Source organism: Chironomus tepperi, unplaced genomic scaffold, assembly GCF_022539635.2.
Source record: "Chironomus tepperi strain 1889 unplaced genomic scaffold, CSIRO-AGI_Ctep_v1 contig_8, whole genome shotgun sequence".
In the NCBI taxonomy this organism is placed as follows: Eukaryota; Metazoa; Arthropoda; class Insecta; order Diptera; family Chironomidae; genus Chironomus; species Chironomus tepperi.
In genome coordinates this window covers 316799-335613 of record NW_027226130.1, presented here as the reverse complement: position 1 = coordinate 335613, position 18815 = coordinate 316799, and the positions used below count along the sequence as shown (strand labels likewise).

At 30.0% G+C, this 18815-nt stretch overlaps 2 protein-coding genes across 2 annotated transcripts in view; both read left to right on the top strand.

The window, feature by feature from the left end:
* Positions 1–5117: 5117 nt before the first annotated feature.
* Positions 5118–18815, top strand: part of LOC139100990 (5-hydroxytryptamine receptor 1-like) — a 132355-nt gene continuing 118657 nt past the window's right edge. The window contains exon 1 of the mRNA XM_070653818.1: positions 5118–5836. The gene's annotated coding sequence lies outside the window, so the exon portion shown is untranslated. The remainder of the gene's footprint in view (positions 5837–18815) is intronic.
* Positions 10302–10880, top strand: LOC139100162 (uncharacterized). The gene is made up of 2 exons (XM_070652769.1): positions 10302–10320; positions 10561–10880. Exons 1-2 carry the CDS (start codon positions 10302–10304, stop codon positions 10878–10880), a joined length of 339 nt encoding a protein of 112 aa, XP_070508870.1.

Genomic DNA, 18815 nt, shown 5'->3' with positions numbered 1-18815 from the left:
GGTGAGAATTTGTTAATTAATGAAGTACATGGATTTAGAATGGAATTTACTGGTGTCTTTCGTTATAGAGAGGGCATTGAGTGTATTGAGGATTATTTTGAAGCAGATGGGCTAATGAGGTTTCTTTAGGGGTACAGGAGGTAGCAAGGGTAGAAAGGTGTCCTTATCAAAGACTATCAGACGGAATTTCTAGCTACCTAGACATTTGATTTACTAAACGAAGCCCGTTTCACTAGAAAGTAGCATCACATTCAAAAACAACAATGATAATACCCTTAACATACTCGAATGATGTACCGCGCCAAAAATATCACTAATGTGATCTGTTCATTGGTTCACAAACTTCCTGGAAGGAGCTTTTAGGAGAAAAAATGAAAAGCAAGGTTGCAGGCTGACGTGGGTTTGATCTAAGGTCGGATTTCGTTTAAAGGAAACCTTCCGATTAAGTTATGTGACGCTTAGGATGAGTATTGAGTTATGTATTAAAAATTTTGGTTTGTGATTTAGTTACACTGCTTTACGGTTGGTTAAGGGGGTCTAAAATTGCTTTTTTCAAGCGTAACGTAATTTCCAGGAAAGGACTCAAATTTATGAATCAGGGTGTACATCAGCCTAAGGGTACCCAGAAAAGTATACTTTGCGTTTACTCACATTTGTGAGCGTGCTCATATGTATGTTAGGGATAGAATCATTTTCCAAACTTGATACCCATCCAACCCTCGATTAACAGCAAATAACAAATTTTCCCGAAACTCCCAAACCTCTAACCACGAAACCATCTTAGCTATATTAAAGTAAAGCACAGTAAAGTAAAGTAAAAGAAAATAATCATTAAATATGAATATGAATATGAAATTTTTGCATATTTATGACATGTAAACATAAAGTACATAAAGCAAAAAAAAAGTAAAAATGAGGGAAAGAAAAAGTCAAAAGCCAAAGTACGAAACAGAATGAAAAATTGATGAAATCATAATCAACTAAAATGAAGCATTTGCGTGATTGTAAATAGCAGAAAAATTCTAAAAGAAAAATAATATAAACTAAAATTAGCCGTAATTTAAGCTCAGCAATTGCAGGCAGTAAAGAAAATCTGTGTAAATAGGTTAATAGTGCAAAATAAAAGTGCACGAAAAAAAAAATTATAAAATCGACTTTAAATTGTCGGCACAAAACAAAGCGATGCACGATACATTATACACAGCGAGAGTCAGCACATTCATCAACATTACAAAATGTGAAGATGCCTATTAAAGTCTGTAAGTATGCCCGTTGATTGTAAAGCCTTGCCGCTACTCAGTGGGACATTCATCAAGGAAGGGAAATACAAAACAAAAAATTAAGAGACTGAATTTGAAGTGAGCGACAAGTTTAGTCCACAATGAGAGACATGCGCAACAACCTTCATGCATTCATTGACTGTTTAATGTACAAAATATTCAGTGAAGATTGAGGGATGTTTTGACAGTAAAAATCAATTTCATGTCCTGTTTATGTTTCCTCATGCAAATTATTATTTTTTGAGTCCTTTTACTGGATTTATAGCAATTTTATAGGATATTAAAATGCAGCACCAAAAAAATTTTCCAGAAGCTTTCAGCATGACTGACAGAAACATCAACAATGAGCTTAAGGAGTCCAGCATTAACTTCCAATTCATTCACAAAGTTTAATGTTGCAATGTTTCAATGTTTTTCAATCTCTCCATCTCGCTCACTGTTAATGTTTCGTGAGATCATTCGGGAAAACATTGAAACATTGAAAGCTCAACATCAAAACATTGTAAAACATTGAAACAATGTGAATGATGTGAGGCACATTAAGCATTGAGGCACCTGATAAATTTACTTGATAAAGAGCACCGAGAGGGAGAGCACACGCGATTCGTGTGTCTAATGTTTTCACGGCCATTGTTTCAATGTTTCACACAACCCGAAAAAATAAAATTATTATGTTGAATGTGTTCAGTTCGCTCTCAGCAGCAGCTAGAAAAAAAAATTATATATATTTTTTCTGTGTTATTTCCTCGTTGTAGAAACAAATATTAAATCAGTTGAATTTTAGATAGAATGATGTGTTGTTGAGTTTCGGTTACTCGTGGTTAAAACAGAGAATTTTTTAAAAATTATAGAAAAAAAAATTAATTTGTGAAATGAACCACAAGTGAAATATTAAAAGGAAGCAACAGCTCTCAAAATTGAATATTTTTTTTGAGATAAAGTTATAAAAAAAAAATAACAATAAAAATTGTGTTCGATATTGATCCGCACTTGAAAAACCTTTTTATTATATTTTTTATATTTTATATTATTTTGTGTTCACTCATTCATTTTCGCTCTGTATACTGTACCGTATGTACATCATACAATAACTTCAGAGCCGGAGAGTCGTAAAAACTACACACAATACCGTCAGGCTACAGGCATACAAGAGAGAATTGATTATACTCAAAAGACTTTATTTTTTTTTTATCGAAAAAATATATATACACAAAGTACCGCCAAACATCCAGCTAGCAGCCACAAGTAGAAGTGGATGAAAAGAATTTCGTGTGATAAGTTATATACCTGACGTACAAAAATTGATTTGAGTTTGAGAATAAATACATGAAAAAAATAATAAAAAATCGGAGATTATCACAAGATATCCGAGACTACAGAAGGTGATTTACAAAAAAAATGAAGAATAAACAAACGACCACACAAATGTGTATCACTAAATAGTATTTTCATGTCTATACATATTGAGAATATTAGATAATGATAAGAAATACTCTTGTGACTCTGACAAATTGAAAAGTATTTTTTTTTTTGTGGTTCTCTTTTCGGAACTGTCACGCAAAGCGATATTTTTTCGGTGAAGATTGAGATCAATAAACATACTCGATTGTCTCACGGTGTGTCATTTTGATGAATGAATGAGAATTATGTGGCTAATGACTTGCGACTAATACCTTGTGTAGCTAGAATCTTATCAAAGTGTAGATTGAGCAGCAATAGCTTCAATATCCAAGAAGGAATCAAAATTTTGACCCTCCGGTGCGTTAAAAAAGGCACAAAGTGAATTTTAAAAGAGTGCATAAAAGGAACCGTCATTAAAGTCAATAAAGGAACTGTTGAATTTTGCAAATTCATCAAAAAAGAGACTTTATGCTGATCATCAGAAAAAAGTGTCAGTTTGTGAAATTTGTTGACCATCAAAAGGATCAAAAGACTATTTTCGAGTGATATTTGGTCAGTTTATGGACATAGTTGCTGAACTGTATAGTCTATGTGATCACATGAATGAGCAAATACGAAAAACTGTTTGGAATCAGAAATTTAATGTGCAATTTAGAAAATTAAATGAACAGATGAGCAAATAGTGTGTCAATAAAATCAGTGAATTGGAACATTTTAAATTAAATTGTGGGAATTTTTTAAGTTTTTTGAAATTGAAAAAGTGAAAAAGCTCTTGTGAATTAAAAAATCAATTTTCGAAATTGAAAACTTTTGAAATTTGTGAAATTGAAATTTTTAAAATTTTGAACAAAAATTTCAAAAAAAAAATTGAAAAGTTTTAACTTAAATTTTAACAAAAAATAAAAAAGTTAAAAATTGTGAAATTTCATGAAAAATTAAAATAGTGAAAGTTTATTCAAAAATAACTGAACTTGAATTTTAATGAAAAAAGTTGAGATAAAAGTAAAAAAAAAATTGTGAAAATTATATCGAAAATTGAAAGTTTTATAAAAAAAGTAAAAAATTTCAATCTTAACATTCAAAATTAAAACTTAATTTTAAACAAATTCTACTAAAAAATCACAAAAAAATTAAAATTAACAAACTTAAAAGTTCATCAAAATAATCACAAATCAACAAAAACTAGTCGCACGAAAATTCAACAAATTTATCAAATCCAATTCAGAATTAAATTGTCAAACAATTCATCAAAACTTCAGAATAAAATTATGTCAAAATATTCTCAGAATTTATATTAAATATCTTATTCAAAAAAGTCAAATTGTCAAATTAGAAATTCTGAATATTCATCAACTATTTTGGCATAAATTGCTGTTTTATTAAATATTAATATTTGGCAACAAAATAATTTAAAGCTCAACATTTTCATCACAAAAAGGAAGAAATTTAGGAGAAAATTCAAATTTTAAAAGAAGAAATTTAATAAATTTATACAAAATTCAAGATCAATTTAAGTAAGAAATTTCAAACAAATTAAATAAATTTAGTGACATACTTGACAATCAACAAATTTCAAGAAATCAACAAATTCAATTAATGTTTAAAAATTGAATTTTAATACAAAGTCTTCAATTTTAAAAACAATCACTTCAACATACTGCACAAAATAGAAATTCAAATTTTAATTGATATAAAAATTTGAATAATTTAAGATTTTGACAAAGAAAATTAAAATTTCAACAGAAATAATTTCGAAAAATTTGAACAAAAATAAAAGTTTCAAATTCTACTGAAAAGTCACAAAAAATTTAAAAACAAAAAAACTTTAATTTGCATAGAAAGAAAAATCTTAAATTAGATAAGAAAAGTGAGCATCTGTCTTTCAAGAAGTTGACAATTGAAAATTCACAATACAAAAAAGTTTAAGTAATCATTGAAAACATTTTCACACAAAAAAAGTTCAAACAGAGTGAAAGTTGAGAATTCTTAAAATTTCAAAGTGAGAAAATTGAGGATTTTTGAAATTCCAAAAGGGAAAAATTAAGAATTTAAAATCCTGCAAAGAGTTAAAATTTAATTGAAAATATCAAAAATTTCAAAAAGTGAAAATTGAATAGTGCAAAATTTGAGAAATTCAAAAATTTCGAACATTAAAATTGAAAATTTCAAAATTTAAGAAAAGAGTCAGAAATTTGAGAAGCTAAGATTAATCTTCTATCTTAAGATAGAAAATCTTCAATAATTGAAAAGTTAAAAAATTATCAAATTTTATGGCTCTCAAAATTTGAAAACTCTAAGAAAATCAAATTTTTCTTTAAATAAATTCTCCAAATTTGAATTAAATTCAACTAAAATTCAAGAAAATTTAGCAATAAAATCATTTGAAGATTGAATTTAATGAATTTTTACAAATAAAAATTGAAAGTTCATTGATATTTTAAAATTAAAAAGTGACAAAAAATAGACAAAATAAAAATCTTAAAAATAGCCAACTTTAAGAAAACTTCTCGAAAACTTTTTTTTATCACAAAAAGTTAAAATAAGAATAAAAAGAAGCAAAAAACACAAAAAAAGAGAGATAAAACAATTTTATCGGCGAGAAACTCAATATTGTTCAATACAATCAAACATAAAATAAAAGAAATATCAACTAAAACACCCATCGTACGCCTAATTGAAGGTAAACAGTTTAAAAAATTGATGAACTCTCAAAATCAATAAACAGCGACCGAAAAATAGTGAAAGAAAATCCAACAGAAAATTTGTTGAGTAAGGAAAAATTCTAGAATAAAAGAAAGAAAAAAAATCGAAAGTGAAATAAAAGAAAAGAAAAAATGTGAAAGGAATAATAAAGTGAATCAAGTGTATGTAGAAAAAATATTAAATGTGAGCAAATAAAAACACAGAAAAAAAGAACTCAAACATACAGACAATAAAAAAAGTAAAAAAAATACAACAATATAAAGTAAATAAATATTTTTGTGTTATTTTTCTCAATATTTATTGTGTTCTGTGGATTAAGTGGATTATTTTATTGAGAATTTGAAATTGAAAAAAATTGTAATCCGAGCAACATTTTTCCTGTATAGACAAGCAACAGAAGCGAGTGTTACTAATCCTTTTTTCACCATTCATCGATACTCAACTTCATTCAGGTGAGCGAGCACGAAATAAATAATTTTTTCAAAAATTTCCTGTTTTAATCCTCAATTCAGAGTTGCTAAACAGTTTCATCTGTCACAGACAAAAACCGTACAATTTCGTGGTAATTTGAATGGTTTTTCTTACAAAACCATACAAATTATCAAGAAATTGTACGGTTTTCATACAAAACCATACAAATTATCAAGAAATTGTACGGTTTTTGCCTGTCACAGGTGTCCATTTTGCAACTCTGCCTCATTTGATGCCAAATTGTGTTCAATTTCTGAGGAAAAAACTATTTGAAATATGAGATATTATGCTCATATGATGCATACACACGTAGACTGACCAATTAAGTTTCCACATTTTTGTGGGCTGCATTTATTGAATATTATGTGGGGAATTATTTTGTGAATAATAGTGGTATTATCATGCTTGTTAGATGATGAAAATGATTCACTCACAGGAAAAGTATTTGAGGTTGATTTATCAAATTTTGAGAATTATTGGGTGAGTGGGTGACTAGGAACAGAATTTTCACTTATTACGTTGGGATTGCAGTCGTGCCGATTGAAAAAGAAATGATTTTAAGCAGAACGAATGAATTCGACTCAGATTTTGTTTGGGAAATTCGACTCAAGTCAACTCAACTTAATGTGAAATTGATGTCAACATCGTGCACTGCTATTAAGTCACCATCATATATACATTTATAAACACAAAATGCTCGATAGTGGATCATCTTCATTTGTATTGCTCGGGAATGAATGTGTTGATTTTAGGGTTGGGCAAATATTCGAATATATTCGAATATATTCGCATGTGAATAAAAAAATATTCGAATATATTCGAATGCATATTCGAATATGCATTATTCAAAAAAATTACGTTGTATTTGATTTATTCAAAGAGTCATTTCTTATCGTTTTTGTGAAGTATGTAATTTCATACAAAAGTTGATCAATAATCCTTTTTTTGCTTATTTTTGGCAAAAAATGATAAAATCTTAGTTAATTTGTGTTAAAACATGTATTTATGACTCGGAATAATGTTCTTATGAAAGAATGATGATGCATTAATGCAATTTTATTGAGAATTTCTATTTTTTTGCCTGAAATATGCAAAAAAAGGATTTTTGATCAACTTTTGTATGAAATTACATACTTCACAAATGTGATTAGAAATTACTCTTTGAAGAAACCAAATGCAACGGAATTTTTCTGAATAATGCATATTCGAATATGCATTCGAATATATTCGCATAAAATATTCGAATATTTGTATTCGAATATATTCGAATACGATTCTGCCCAACCCTAGTTTATTTTAGTCTTCCTACTCATTTAAATCCCATCTTAACGTGTCTAATGCATGTCGAAAGTCATTTAATTAATATGGCATAGGTGGCCGATTTGTGGACCGCAACACACAACTGTCTATGAAATATTACAGCTGTTCAAAATATCTAAATAGAGAAGAATTTCTCGATAATTCTCAAAATTCAAATAATGTTGAATATAAAATATCTAAAATTTCAAATCAAGTGTTACTTTTTTAATATTTTTGGGATTCAGAAGATCTTTAAGCTCAATCAATACAGCAAAAAGATGTGTTATGGCACACAAAGAAATTTGCTCAATTTTGATCTATGGAGTCGTTCGATTATTTCATTCGAATTTTATGATGGAGTGGGAGTGAAGTTGGGTTTTGTGAATCTCGGTGATTAGGTCCATATGAACATTCTTTAGAGATTAGTAGAATCAGAAAAATTTATTGAAAAAGCTTCCATAAAACTGAGAAATTAACTAAAAAATGATAAAAACGATAAAAAAAAAATGTGAAAATAGGTTTTTCCGATATTCTCTGATTGGGCTTGATTCTGGCATCATACCAGAGTCATTTTGGCTTAATGCCGCATTTTGGATCGATTAATCGACTTATGTTATTCGACTTTGATGAAATAGAATTGAACCTTTGATAAATTTCTGACATATTGCCTTATTTTTGAACAAATCAGTCAGAATAGCAATATTTTAAGGCACAATCCATTAACAAAATCGAAATATTCATTAAATCACTTGATTAATATCACTTTTGTGTTAGATAATAGACGTTTTAGCAATAAAGGCTCTTAAATTTCATTGAGTGCATCCACACAATATCCAGCCCGTATCAAAATAGAATAAAACAAAACTTTCGTATCAATTTTCACATTTTCAGTTTATGAATTTATTCATGTCTATGTCCATGCATACGAAATAATACGGAAAAGCTTTTATGAGTCCGTAACAGTTATATGACATGCTCAATTCTCAGGATAATCAAAATGAGGAATGAGTTTCTTTATCTGTTCCAAAAAAAAAAAAAAATTATGTGTGTATGTGAATAATTAGCTGTGTGGGTTGTGTACCTTTATACTCAATCAAATTTTACTCTTTTGTGCTTTCATTTTTCATTCCCCTTTGATGTTCATAACAGTTATGTTCCCAGTTTCCCAGGTACTCTCGTTTATTTGTGGTTGATTATTTTAAATTTTTTTATTAAAAAATGAAAAACTTTTGTGTGGTGACTGCTTTTACTGACGAATTTTAGAAGTTGGCATGAAATTGAAAAACTAAAAATTTAATTGAAAAAATACTTGATAAATTTGAATTTATCCTTTGGGAATATTAAATGATGATGATGGAAAGTGGTGGCTTTGTGGTTTAGAAATTCAGTTTTAGTGCATTTACATAAATAAACTATAGATCCAAGTGCATCTATTTGAAATACAATTGAATTTACAAAAAAAAATTATCAAAATATTTTTTTCAACAAATGGAGAAACAAAAAATTTAAAATTCAAAAATAGAATTTAAAAAATTTTTAAATTAAAAACAAATTTCAAAATTTCAATTTAAAAGTTTCAAAAATTTAATTCTAAAATTCAAAAATTAAATTTGAAAAACTTTAAATTTTAAAAAGTGAAATCAAAAATTTAATAAAAAAAACTTTAAAATTTAAAAATCAAATTTAAATATTAAAAAATTTAAATTTCAAAAATTAAAAATTTAGAAATGCAATTGAAAATTCAACATTAAAAATATTAAAATATTTAAATTTCTAACATCCTAAAAAGCTTCAAATTACCTAAATAATGAAGCCTTATCAATTTATATATCATATTTCCATATCAAATTCACAAATTCATTCAATTATAATTTAAAATTTTAACTAAACTGATGCGAAAAATATTAGCAATATTCCCAACTGACCTATTTATGGAAGCAATAAATGTAAATTTTATTTATGTGACGAGATGAATATCAAAAAATATTCGAAAATTTAAATTCAATAAAGATAAATGTTCACCTACATATAATATGCACAATAACATGGAATTATATCAGTATTCATTATAACTTTTAATGTATGGAAAGGTCAATGTAATAAATGGATGTACTTTTGAATGGGAAGTTTTGTAGAATTCAGGTTTAATTTTCAACTTTTTAAAGTTGATTTTTGAATTTAAATTTTTAAATAAATTTTAAATTTGATTTTTTATATCCTTAATTAAATTGAAATTTCTAATGAATTTTTAAACTGTTGACTGGAAATAAGCAATTTAAATGGTTTTAAAATTGAAATTTAAAAATATTAAAAATTAAATTTTTTTTAAAAAAAAATTAAAATTGAAATTTGGTTAAATTTTTTTAAAATTTGACTTTTTTTAAATTTAAATTTTTTTTTAATTAAAGAATTTTTTTAACTTAAGGAATTTTTTTTAATATTTAAAAATTTAATTAAAATTTAAACCGATTTCAATTTTAATTTTGATTTCAATAATTTAATTCTCACGATTTTTAAAACTTTTTTAATATTTAATTCAAATCTTAATTTATATTTTTTATATTTAAATTCAATTTTATACAATTTTTTTGACTTTTTATCTCAAAAATCCTTTTATAATGTAACAAAAATAATAAATATTGTCACAATTGAATCAACAATAACTTTTGCATAATATTTTAACATTATTTAACTTCCATTTTTCATCCAAAAAAGTCTTATCTATTCCCCAACACTTTCCATTGACCGACTATACAAAAAATAACAAGAACAATAAATTTAAATTAAATTTATTCACATTCATAATGATCCAACCAAGAAGATATTTTTCCCATGTTGTTGTCTATTTCCTTTATTTAATCCTCATGGTTTTTTGAATAAATATTGCAATTCATCACAATTAAATTTATAACCCAGTTATGGACATAGTACAATAATTTAAATGTTATGTGCTTTTGTATAGCAAAGAGGATTATGATGTTAAAGTCGGTAAGCATAGAATATAAGAAAAAAAAGTTGTAAATATTGAGCACAAACCAAGATGGGGACATCAAACCATTGTTATGGGAATAAATACTTCCTGTCATCCCAAAGGATTGATTTTTATTTCATAGATAAGCAATAAAATGAAGCAGTTTTATCAGCAAAATGCATTTTGTTGTTTGCTGTGAGAGGAAAAGCTGTCGTAATAAAGGATTTATTTTTTTTTTTATTGCCATTTACTTGAGGCTTGGCATATTGATTTTTCATTATGATAGACGATTAAGTGGTGGGGGAGAGAGAGATTATGGTTGAATGATTGAAGTTTTATGTACAGCAGGATGGAATGATTGCGTTTAATTTGAAATTATATCGAATTCAAGGGTTGGATACTATTGAGGAAATCTTAAAAGAATTGAATTTTAAGGGGGAGAGTGTGGAGAAACGGGAGAAGTAAGAGAAGACAAGAAGGGGGCTAGGAGAGAGAGGAGAGAGAAGAGAAAGAATGGAGAGAAAGAAGAGAAGGAAGAGAAGGAAGAGAAGGAAGAGAAGGAAGAGAAGGAAGAGAAGGAAGAGAAGGAAGAGAAGGAAGAGAAGGAAGAGAAGGAAGAGAAGGAAGAGAAGGAAGAGAAGGAAGAGAAGGAAGAGAAGGAAGAGAAGGAAGAGAAGGAAGAGAAGGAAGAGAAGGAAGAGAAGGAAGAGAAGGAAGAGAAGGAAGAGAAGGAAGAGAAGAGGAAAAACAGTTAGATGAGGTGAAGGAGAGAAATGAGAAATGGGAGAGAAGGGAGTAAAGGAACAGAAATGACAGAAAGGACAGAAAGGACAGAAGGGACAAAAAGGGGAGAATGGAAAGAAGAGGGTCTAAAATGTCATTTTTTCGCGTTACGCAATATGAAAACGAGTATCTAGTAACTGACTCTTGACTAAACCATTTGATGAATAAATTGACGAAAGTTCAAATTAAGTAACATCTTTCCCTAGTGACACAACCCGACGAACCTTATTGCCAACCGTAAAAATGGATCAAATCACTTCGTCATGGTGACAGTAGGGCTATTTCATGTCTTACTAGTAAAACGGAGTCTTATCGGTGCCATAGAAGACATGTTAAACTGTTCTGGTACTCTAAGACCTCCACTCCATGTTTGAGCCCATCTCGATCCAAAATTGTACAAAATTCACTTATTTTAAACTCGAATTTATCGAGAAATCAAGTTAAAAAATTACAAAAGTCCTCGTGTTATTGATCGAGGGACTTAAGCGCATTTTTGTCCCAGCGATCAGTAATTGATTAATAAGTCAATTAATTAATAATCAGACCCACAAAACAAGATCCAGTAAATTCCAAGTCATCCTACTAGATTTTTAAGAATTTCATCATTTAACGGATTTTCATAATTTAAATCTCATAACGGTAAAAAAAAATTCAAACTTTGTTCAGCAAACACTGTTAAAACATCGAAAAACACTGAAGAACACTGTAAAACAATGAAAAACGTGTTGTTGTTTTTGTTGTTGATGTATATGAAAATGAAAAATTGTTAATTATAGCATTTATACGTTGATTTGAAACTTTTAAATGCCCGTGGCCGCAATAACTTTATGGAACTGATCTTTTTAAACCATTCCGAGCTCTCTACGATGTCTAGATTAAAAGTTTTTATCGTCAGCCGAACAGACAAAGTGATTTAATAAGCTACCTTTTTGAAAACAAGTTTCAAAAATGCGCTAAAAAGCTTTAAACTCCTATTAAATGAAATATTTTAATCTCATAACTGCATCACTTCCAAAAGTTCTTTCATTCCTTCCTTTAAAAATCCCCGTCATTTTCCAAACCACAAAAAAAATAAATTCATAATTTCAATTTCAAGAAACATAAAACAAAGGAAAAGTTTTGATGAAAAAATAAATTTTCTCTCTCTGGTTACAAAGTTTTTATCATTCCTTCCTGTCTCTTTTAACTTTTTCGCAACTGAATTTTTTTCATTTAATTTAAAAATACTTTCATCGCTGTTGCAGCAATGGCTTTTCATGGTAAATTTGTTAATCGAAAATTAGATTTGGCTTGTTTTAAAGTCTGTTCGGCTGCGGATTTTTTCTTTTTCATGGAGATTTTCCTTTTGAGTGGATTTAAATGAGAAAATTATCACGAGATGCATCTGTGGAAAATGCTGGGAAATTTGTTTAATTATTTTGATAGGGTAGGTTTGATGAGATGATACTTCTGAGGGTTATAACTGTGAATTCTAGGAAAAATAGGCTTATAAATTATTAGGCAGTATTAATAAGAGACTCAAGGCGTTAGACAGTAGCTTTGGGACTTAAATTTTATCCACCAGAAATGTTTGTTAGTCAGTTAAATTAATAAAATTACTGACATAACTAAATAAGGGTACGATACAAAAAAATCACATTCTAAGTTCAATTTTGATCATTAGCATATTTTTTCCGAGCGACACAAATGAAGAAGATTCCGCCATGGAGCTATAAATGCTCCACTAAAGCTCTTTGGTCAACAACAAATTGAATCCGTATTCGTGTAGCTCATGGCTGCCAAATAAAGGCGGCTGTTGAAAAAAGAACATTTCGCAGAGCTTTAAATGTCCACGACGGAGCTTTCTTCATTCATAGAGTGGGCAGCTTGACATAATGTCTTGTTCATAACTGGAACTAAGATAGACAAATGACAAATTTTTCGGTACATTCTGAAGAAACTGTCATTAGTCAACTGTAGGTCTTGTTATGAACTAGACATTATGCCATGTTGCCCACTCGAGTTTGTGTGTCGCTCGGTACCTTTAACAGTCAATCTATTTATAAAAAAAATGTGTGAATTTTCCTGTGAATTTCTCATAATCAACAAGAGTTCGTTTATTTATAGAATGGTCATCAACTTCTTTAACAAATTAACACTTTTGAAAATATTTAAAAATGGAACTTGTTAAATATTTAACGTCCAATTCCTCGGAATACCCCTAATTGACGTGATTCCAAGCATTCAATGTCTAATTACTTTGTTTATTTGGACATAATTGGTTGTTGTTTAAGAATATTACAGGAATTTTCCACAGTTGATATTTTGACGTAAATGCTTAAGTCAGTCCTTCTCAAACTTTGCTATACGACCCACTAAACATAAAAATTTTCATGATTTTTCGACATAACCTCAAAAAAAAAAAAAAAAAATTTTGCAAAAAACTCTGCCAAACTTAAAGTTCTGCTTATAATCACCGATCATTTACAAACAATCCATTTATCCAATCATCAATCAGCTACCCCATACCATCATTCCGAAAAAAAACCAAAAATTAATTCCAGTCCATCATTCAACTATTCAATATCTCTATTAAATGAGTTTCTTACATGAAGAATGACATCATAAGTCTAGAATCGTACAAGTCTGTAGAACATTCCAAAAAGGATACAAGAAAAAAAAGTCTTTTTTTCTGCTGACAAGACAATGAATAAGCGTAGCTATGTCGAATGACGTTGTTATACAAAAGATCAAAATGTCATCTGGTATAATGGTGGATATAATGATCCTGAAAGATGTAAGCAAGTGTTTGGCGGATGAGAGTTGGATGTGGTTATCGTGCTTTTTGTGGAATGAATGGAATTTATGGAACATTTGAGGGGGTAAACGTGCCTACGTATATTCGGAAGTAGATGTAATATTGTTATTGTTATTTTATTCATTATTCATCTTATATTGAGTGATAATGTTTTCTAGAACTCTTAAAAGCAACAATTATTATGCTTAATAATCCATATTATATGGCAAGTACAAAGCGCATACTGTTCTTAAATTAGCTGTGTGTCCAGTAGTCAATTGATCATGTCACTAAAATTATTCACGTAATTTACCCTGAATTGCAGAAATCTATTAATCGCTAAATAACTCGGTTTCAGGCCTGCATGACCCTTTTTTGGGCGGTGTTGGTTTGAATCCAGCATCATGTTAAAGTGAACTTAGACTTGGGCTGGAATAGGGATAAATTAAGGTACAATACCCTAACATACATATGATCAGTGAGCACATTTCCGTACCAATGAGAAGGCTCACTTGGTATTATAACATGTTCATTTAGCTTACGCTTTTATGTTAGAGATACATTCATGTCCGTGTTTCTGTAAAAGCTCTTAAAGATGAATTTCATACAGCTCTCATGACCCGTTTTGTTCATCTTTCGATGCCTACGACTTAAGAAACTGAAGTGTCATAACATCTGAAAAATTACTTGGCTGATAGTGGGATTTGAACCCGGGAAGTCAAATTCAATTGCCAAATCCGTTACCCACACCTTTGCGAAGTGAGCTATTGAGGGACTTTTGCTTCTCAATATTCAATATGCAGACGTTCAATTATTATGTTCAGTAGCGGGATAAGAGAACTAAATTAGCTTACACAGCTATATTGGCTTCATGCCCTTCCTCAAGCTAAAATGAATTCAAATTTCATGATATCTTTCCTAAAATCTTCAACTTTACAACCAACCCCAACTCCCATGAGTTAATATTACAGAAATTCAAATTCCATTACTGCCAACCACGCTAAATATTCAACAAAACCAATTTGCCATTACCACAACATTTAATTCTCCGCCATCACATGCTTTTGCCGATACTTTTTCTATTATCTTTTCATTTTTGTTCTTCTTCCTCCATTCATAGACTTTCTTCCTATATATATTTTTCTTGTTCACTTACGCAATCCATATATTGATATAATATAGTGACTAGACAATTTCCATCCTCATCACTTGATACATTTTGCCTTCATTTTTTTCCTATACTTTAATCATTACAGATGTTTACTTGCTTCTTATCATTTCAACAAAACATTAATGGACGAGAAAAAAAAGAAGCAAAAAAAAAATATTTTTCGGTTGATGTGAATTGGTATTGACTATTGAGTGAGGAGGCAAAAATAGCATTTAGCATAAATAATGGCTCGGGCTTGATTATCATGTGCAATAAATCTAGCTGGATTTTACATCGATATATCAATTTGAGTGTTTTTTTTGGCATTAATATGGAGAATAAACATGAAAAACCATTCCCGATAATACATGAGAGGAAATACTCATCGAAATGAATTATTGATTTTATTGAGTGTCATTGAGAATATTAAACAGCTGATATGTATGATGAGCAATAAGAATAAATTATGAAAAGATGGAATTTTTCACAGAGTGTAAAAAAATGCGTATATAAAGAATCTCTGATGTAGGTCAAATGTTTGGTTGGATTTGATTAATTTATTTCGTTGCGATGGATTAACATGACCTCCAAACCCCATTCCAAATGTGTCCCTGTCGAGACCTAATTTGCATGACTCAGGCTAGGAAGGTTTTATAATTTTCTCAAAATCCATAGCTAATTGATGGAATTCATGCAATTTTGGCATCCATAAGTGATCATTGAACGTTCGCTTGCTGTGCAGTAGCTTTAAAGCTATATTAACTTACTTCGCTGACCATACAGATCAATTGCGATCCATAGATTCCTTCAAATTTTGTCTAAAAATGACTCTTACGCTTGCCAATTTTCAATACCAAATTGGAACATTTTCCCAGAATTACTACTTACTTACTGGAACTATGCTCCGAATTGGAGCCAAAGTAATTACAAAAGACCTTTCATCTGACTCTATTACTGGCCACATTTTCTCTGCGTATCTTGCTAAACTCGGAGTCGATTTGAATTTTGTATGAAGTCAGCCTTCCCCAGTCGATCAGTCGACAAGTCTAGAAGTCAACTTTTTCATACAAATATAAGTTTCTTTAAAAAAATCAGATTGACGCACTCCAAAATTCAGCAAAACACAACAAGATAATTCTTGGATAATTCCTCTTATGTGCATCTCCTTAAAAAAATCTATTCAAGCACATTCTACTCCTTCTATTTAAATTATTCCTTCATTTTTCTCACTCCCTAAAATATTGTTTTCAATTCCAGTATAAAAAACAAAATGTCAATTGTCAATATTTCTAAACCAATTCATGACAAAAGCACACACACGCACATTTTTCTTATATTCTGAGTTAAGCTATTCTTGGTGTCTTATTCGATTTATCATTCACGAAAGTTTTCATGCGGAAACAATGCTTTTGTGAGAAAATAAAGAGAAAAATAGACAAAAATATGCCAAATGGGGGTTGTTTGGATGTTTTGGGGAGGGGATTAAAGTTGATTTGTTTGATTGCTTATATCTACATGATATAGAAGTCAAATTGAAAGCTTGAAGAATTTTGAGGATTATTGTCCAAATTAGACAAATATTGCTGAGCCACAAATCAATCCCAGAGGAATAGGCTGCTATAAATCGACCATATGTCAGGCAGCTTGGTTCTTCCTTTTTACAGTCTAGTGTTCCTTACATTAAAGAATTACAATGAATTTGGACAATTTCTAATGATTTTAAGCATCAATAACCCTTCATAACATACTCAACGTTACATAACATCCCCACATCCCCAAAGCAATCGAAAGGATCGAAATGGAAATCGCGAAAGAAAGGAAAAAAAAAATCAATCGAGCCAAAAAAACCAAAATATTCAGCATAAATAAATTATTTGTTCAATAATGATATAACATATTTATTTTGCTTACAATAGAATTGACGGGCATATTGAGCTATGTTCTATAAACCTCATATTTTCATAATTCAAGGAATACCGCACATGCCCATCTCTACGTCTTAGTTCCCATCATTTTTAAATAGACAATAAACAGGATTTAATGGCGCACGAAAACTAAGTGGCATTGATACAAGAAATAATTCAATTTCATATTTATTTCCTCTCGATTCAATCGCCTTACTGCCTCCTCTTGCTACAGTCAGGCATACTTAATAATGAATTATTGATTAATTTCAATATATGCTCCAAGAAATGTCTTATCACATGCCATTCGGCTATATATTATTAACGCTTATGATATTTTCAGCTACATTTTCATTTCACGTATGCTGTTCCAATTTTTTGTCATCCATGAAATCGAGAGTAAGATGAAAGTTAATGCTATTATTGAGTGTCATCAAAATTTAATTTACGTAATTAATCAAAATAAATTAGATCAAAAAAGTATGAAAAGTAATGATGATGATAAGCTGGAAATATTTTGGACAGTTGATGTTTTGGACAGCAGTTTTGTTGGGATTATTCAAGAAAAGGTTTTAATCATTCTTGGTAGTTTCTGGCTGACTTCGAAGTCGACTCGAAGTTTATATGGATTCGATACGACTTGAGTCCATTTTTCCATACAAAAACCGAGTCGATTCTAAGCTCTGGTTTCTCAGTTTTGTATTGAAGAGGAGAAGATCGATTCTCATTTGAATCATTCTGCTCTAGCTACGTCCTTGTATTTGTCAAGTAGACTAACTCTAAAAATACCTCTCAACTATTCAGATCAGAGAGTTCCAGAGTTACGCTAGGGCATTTTGTGGCTAATGAGTGTTTAACAAGTAAGTGTATGCCAGACTACACCATTAAGCAGACCTTTAGTTTAAAGAAACATCAGAACCACTCCTTTGATGACACTACTGTCTATAGACTACAAAGCTAGGCTGTGAGCTGCATTTTTAGTACTAATGATTCGAAAAAGGACAAGTCAAAGATAAATTTCTCATGCCGAGTCTCGAACCGTTGATCGCAAGATAAATGTTGCTATAATTAGGTACCGAAGTATTGAACTATTTCGCCACCGAGCAGCTTCGACTCACCATCGGACCTTCACTAACCAGTTGGTATATCTAGTAAGGGAAGAAATTTAGAATCAGTCCTTTCTTCTCCTTTCCATCCAAAAACATTGAAATCGATGAAATTAATATGTTCCTTTCCAAATCATTTCAAAGCTTCATTCTCAAAATAATTCTGTCTACACCCCTGACATTCACTAACAATTAAGATCAAAAATACCTTTGAAAATCTCAAGTTTATTTCCTTTATTTTCCTACAATAAAAACAAAGGAAAAAGCCAAAAATTTGTCTTAAAATAAATTCGTCTTAAAAGAAAAATAAATAATCAGATTTCGTCAATAATAAGCGATTTATCTTCTTTTAAATATTTTTTTCTCAAGATGTCTGTTGTGTGCATAGAAACACAAGTTTGTGAATGGAAAAAAATTTTTTGATTTGGATCGACAGATTACTGATTTTATAGGGCTAATAAAGATGAGAATAGCTTGAACTTGAAATTCTTTTTTTATGAGTCTGGGTAAGATGAAGTGGGTTTGCAGGAGCTTTTGAAGACGTAAATGATGAATTGTGGAATTTTCCTTGCCTTAATAATCTCTAAACTAGTGGTGGGCAACATTTAGACCCTTTAGGTGATAAGCCTCGATCAAAACCGCACTCTGATGGAATTCTGATGGTGCCGCGGTACACAGGTTCCCCATCACTGGTCTAAATTGTCCCTGAGTATGCCTGAACAGCACATCGTCTTCCCAGGGCACCGTCAGGTCGTCGAATTCACGGTAATACGCGATGTTACCCTGACTCCCTCGATTTTGCCGCTCAAGTCTGCCTAATCTAAATCCATCAAAAAATTCATTTTAAAATACAAACACAGACATCATCATCCCCTCCCAAACCTCCAATATACACACAAAATCATCCTCAATCAAGATAACAATCTTAGGTACCAGAAATAAAGCAGTTTGTTTATTTAAATTTTCTCGAT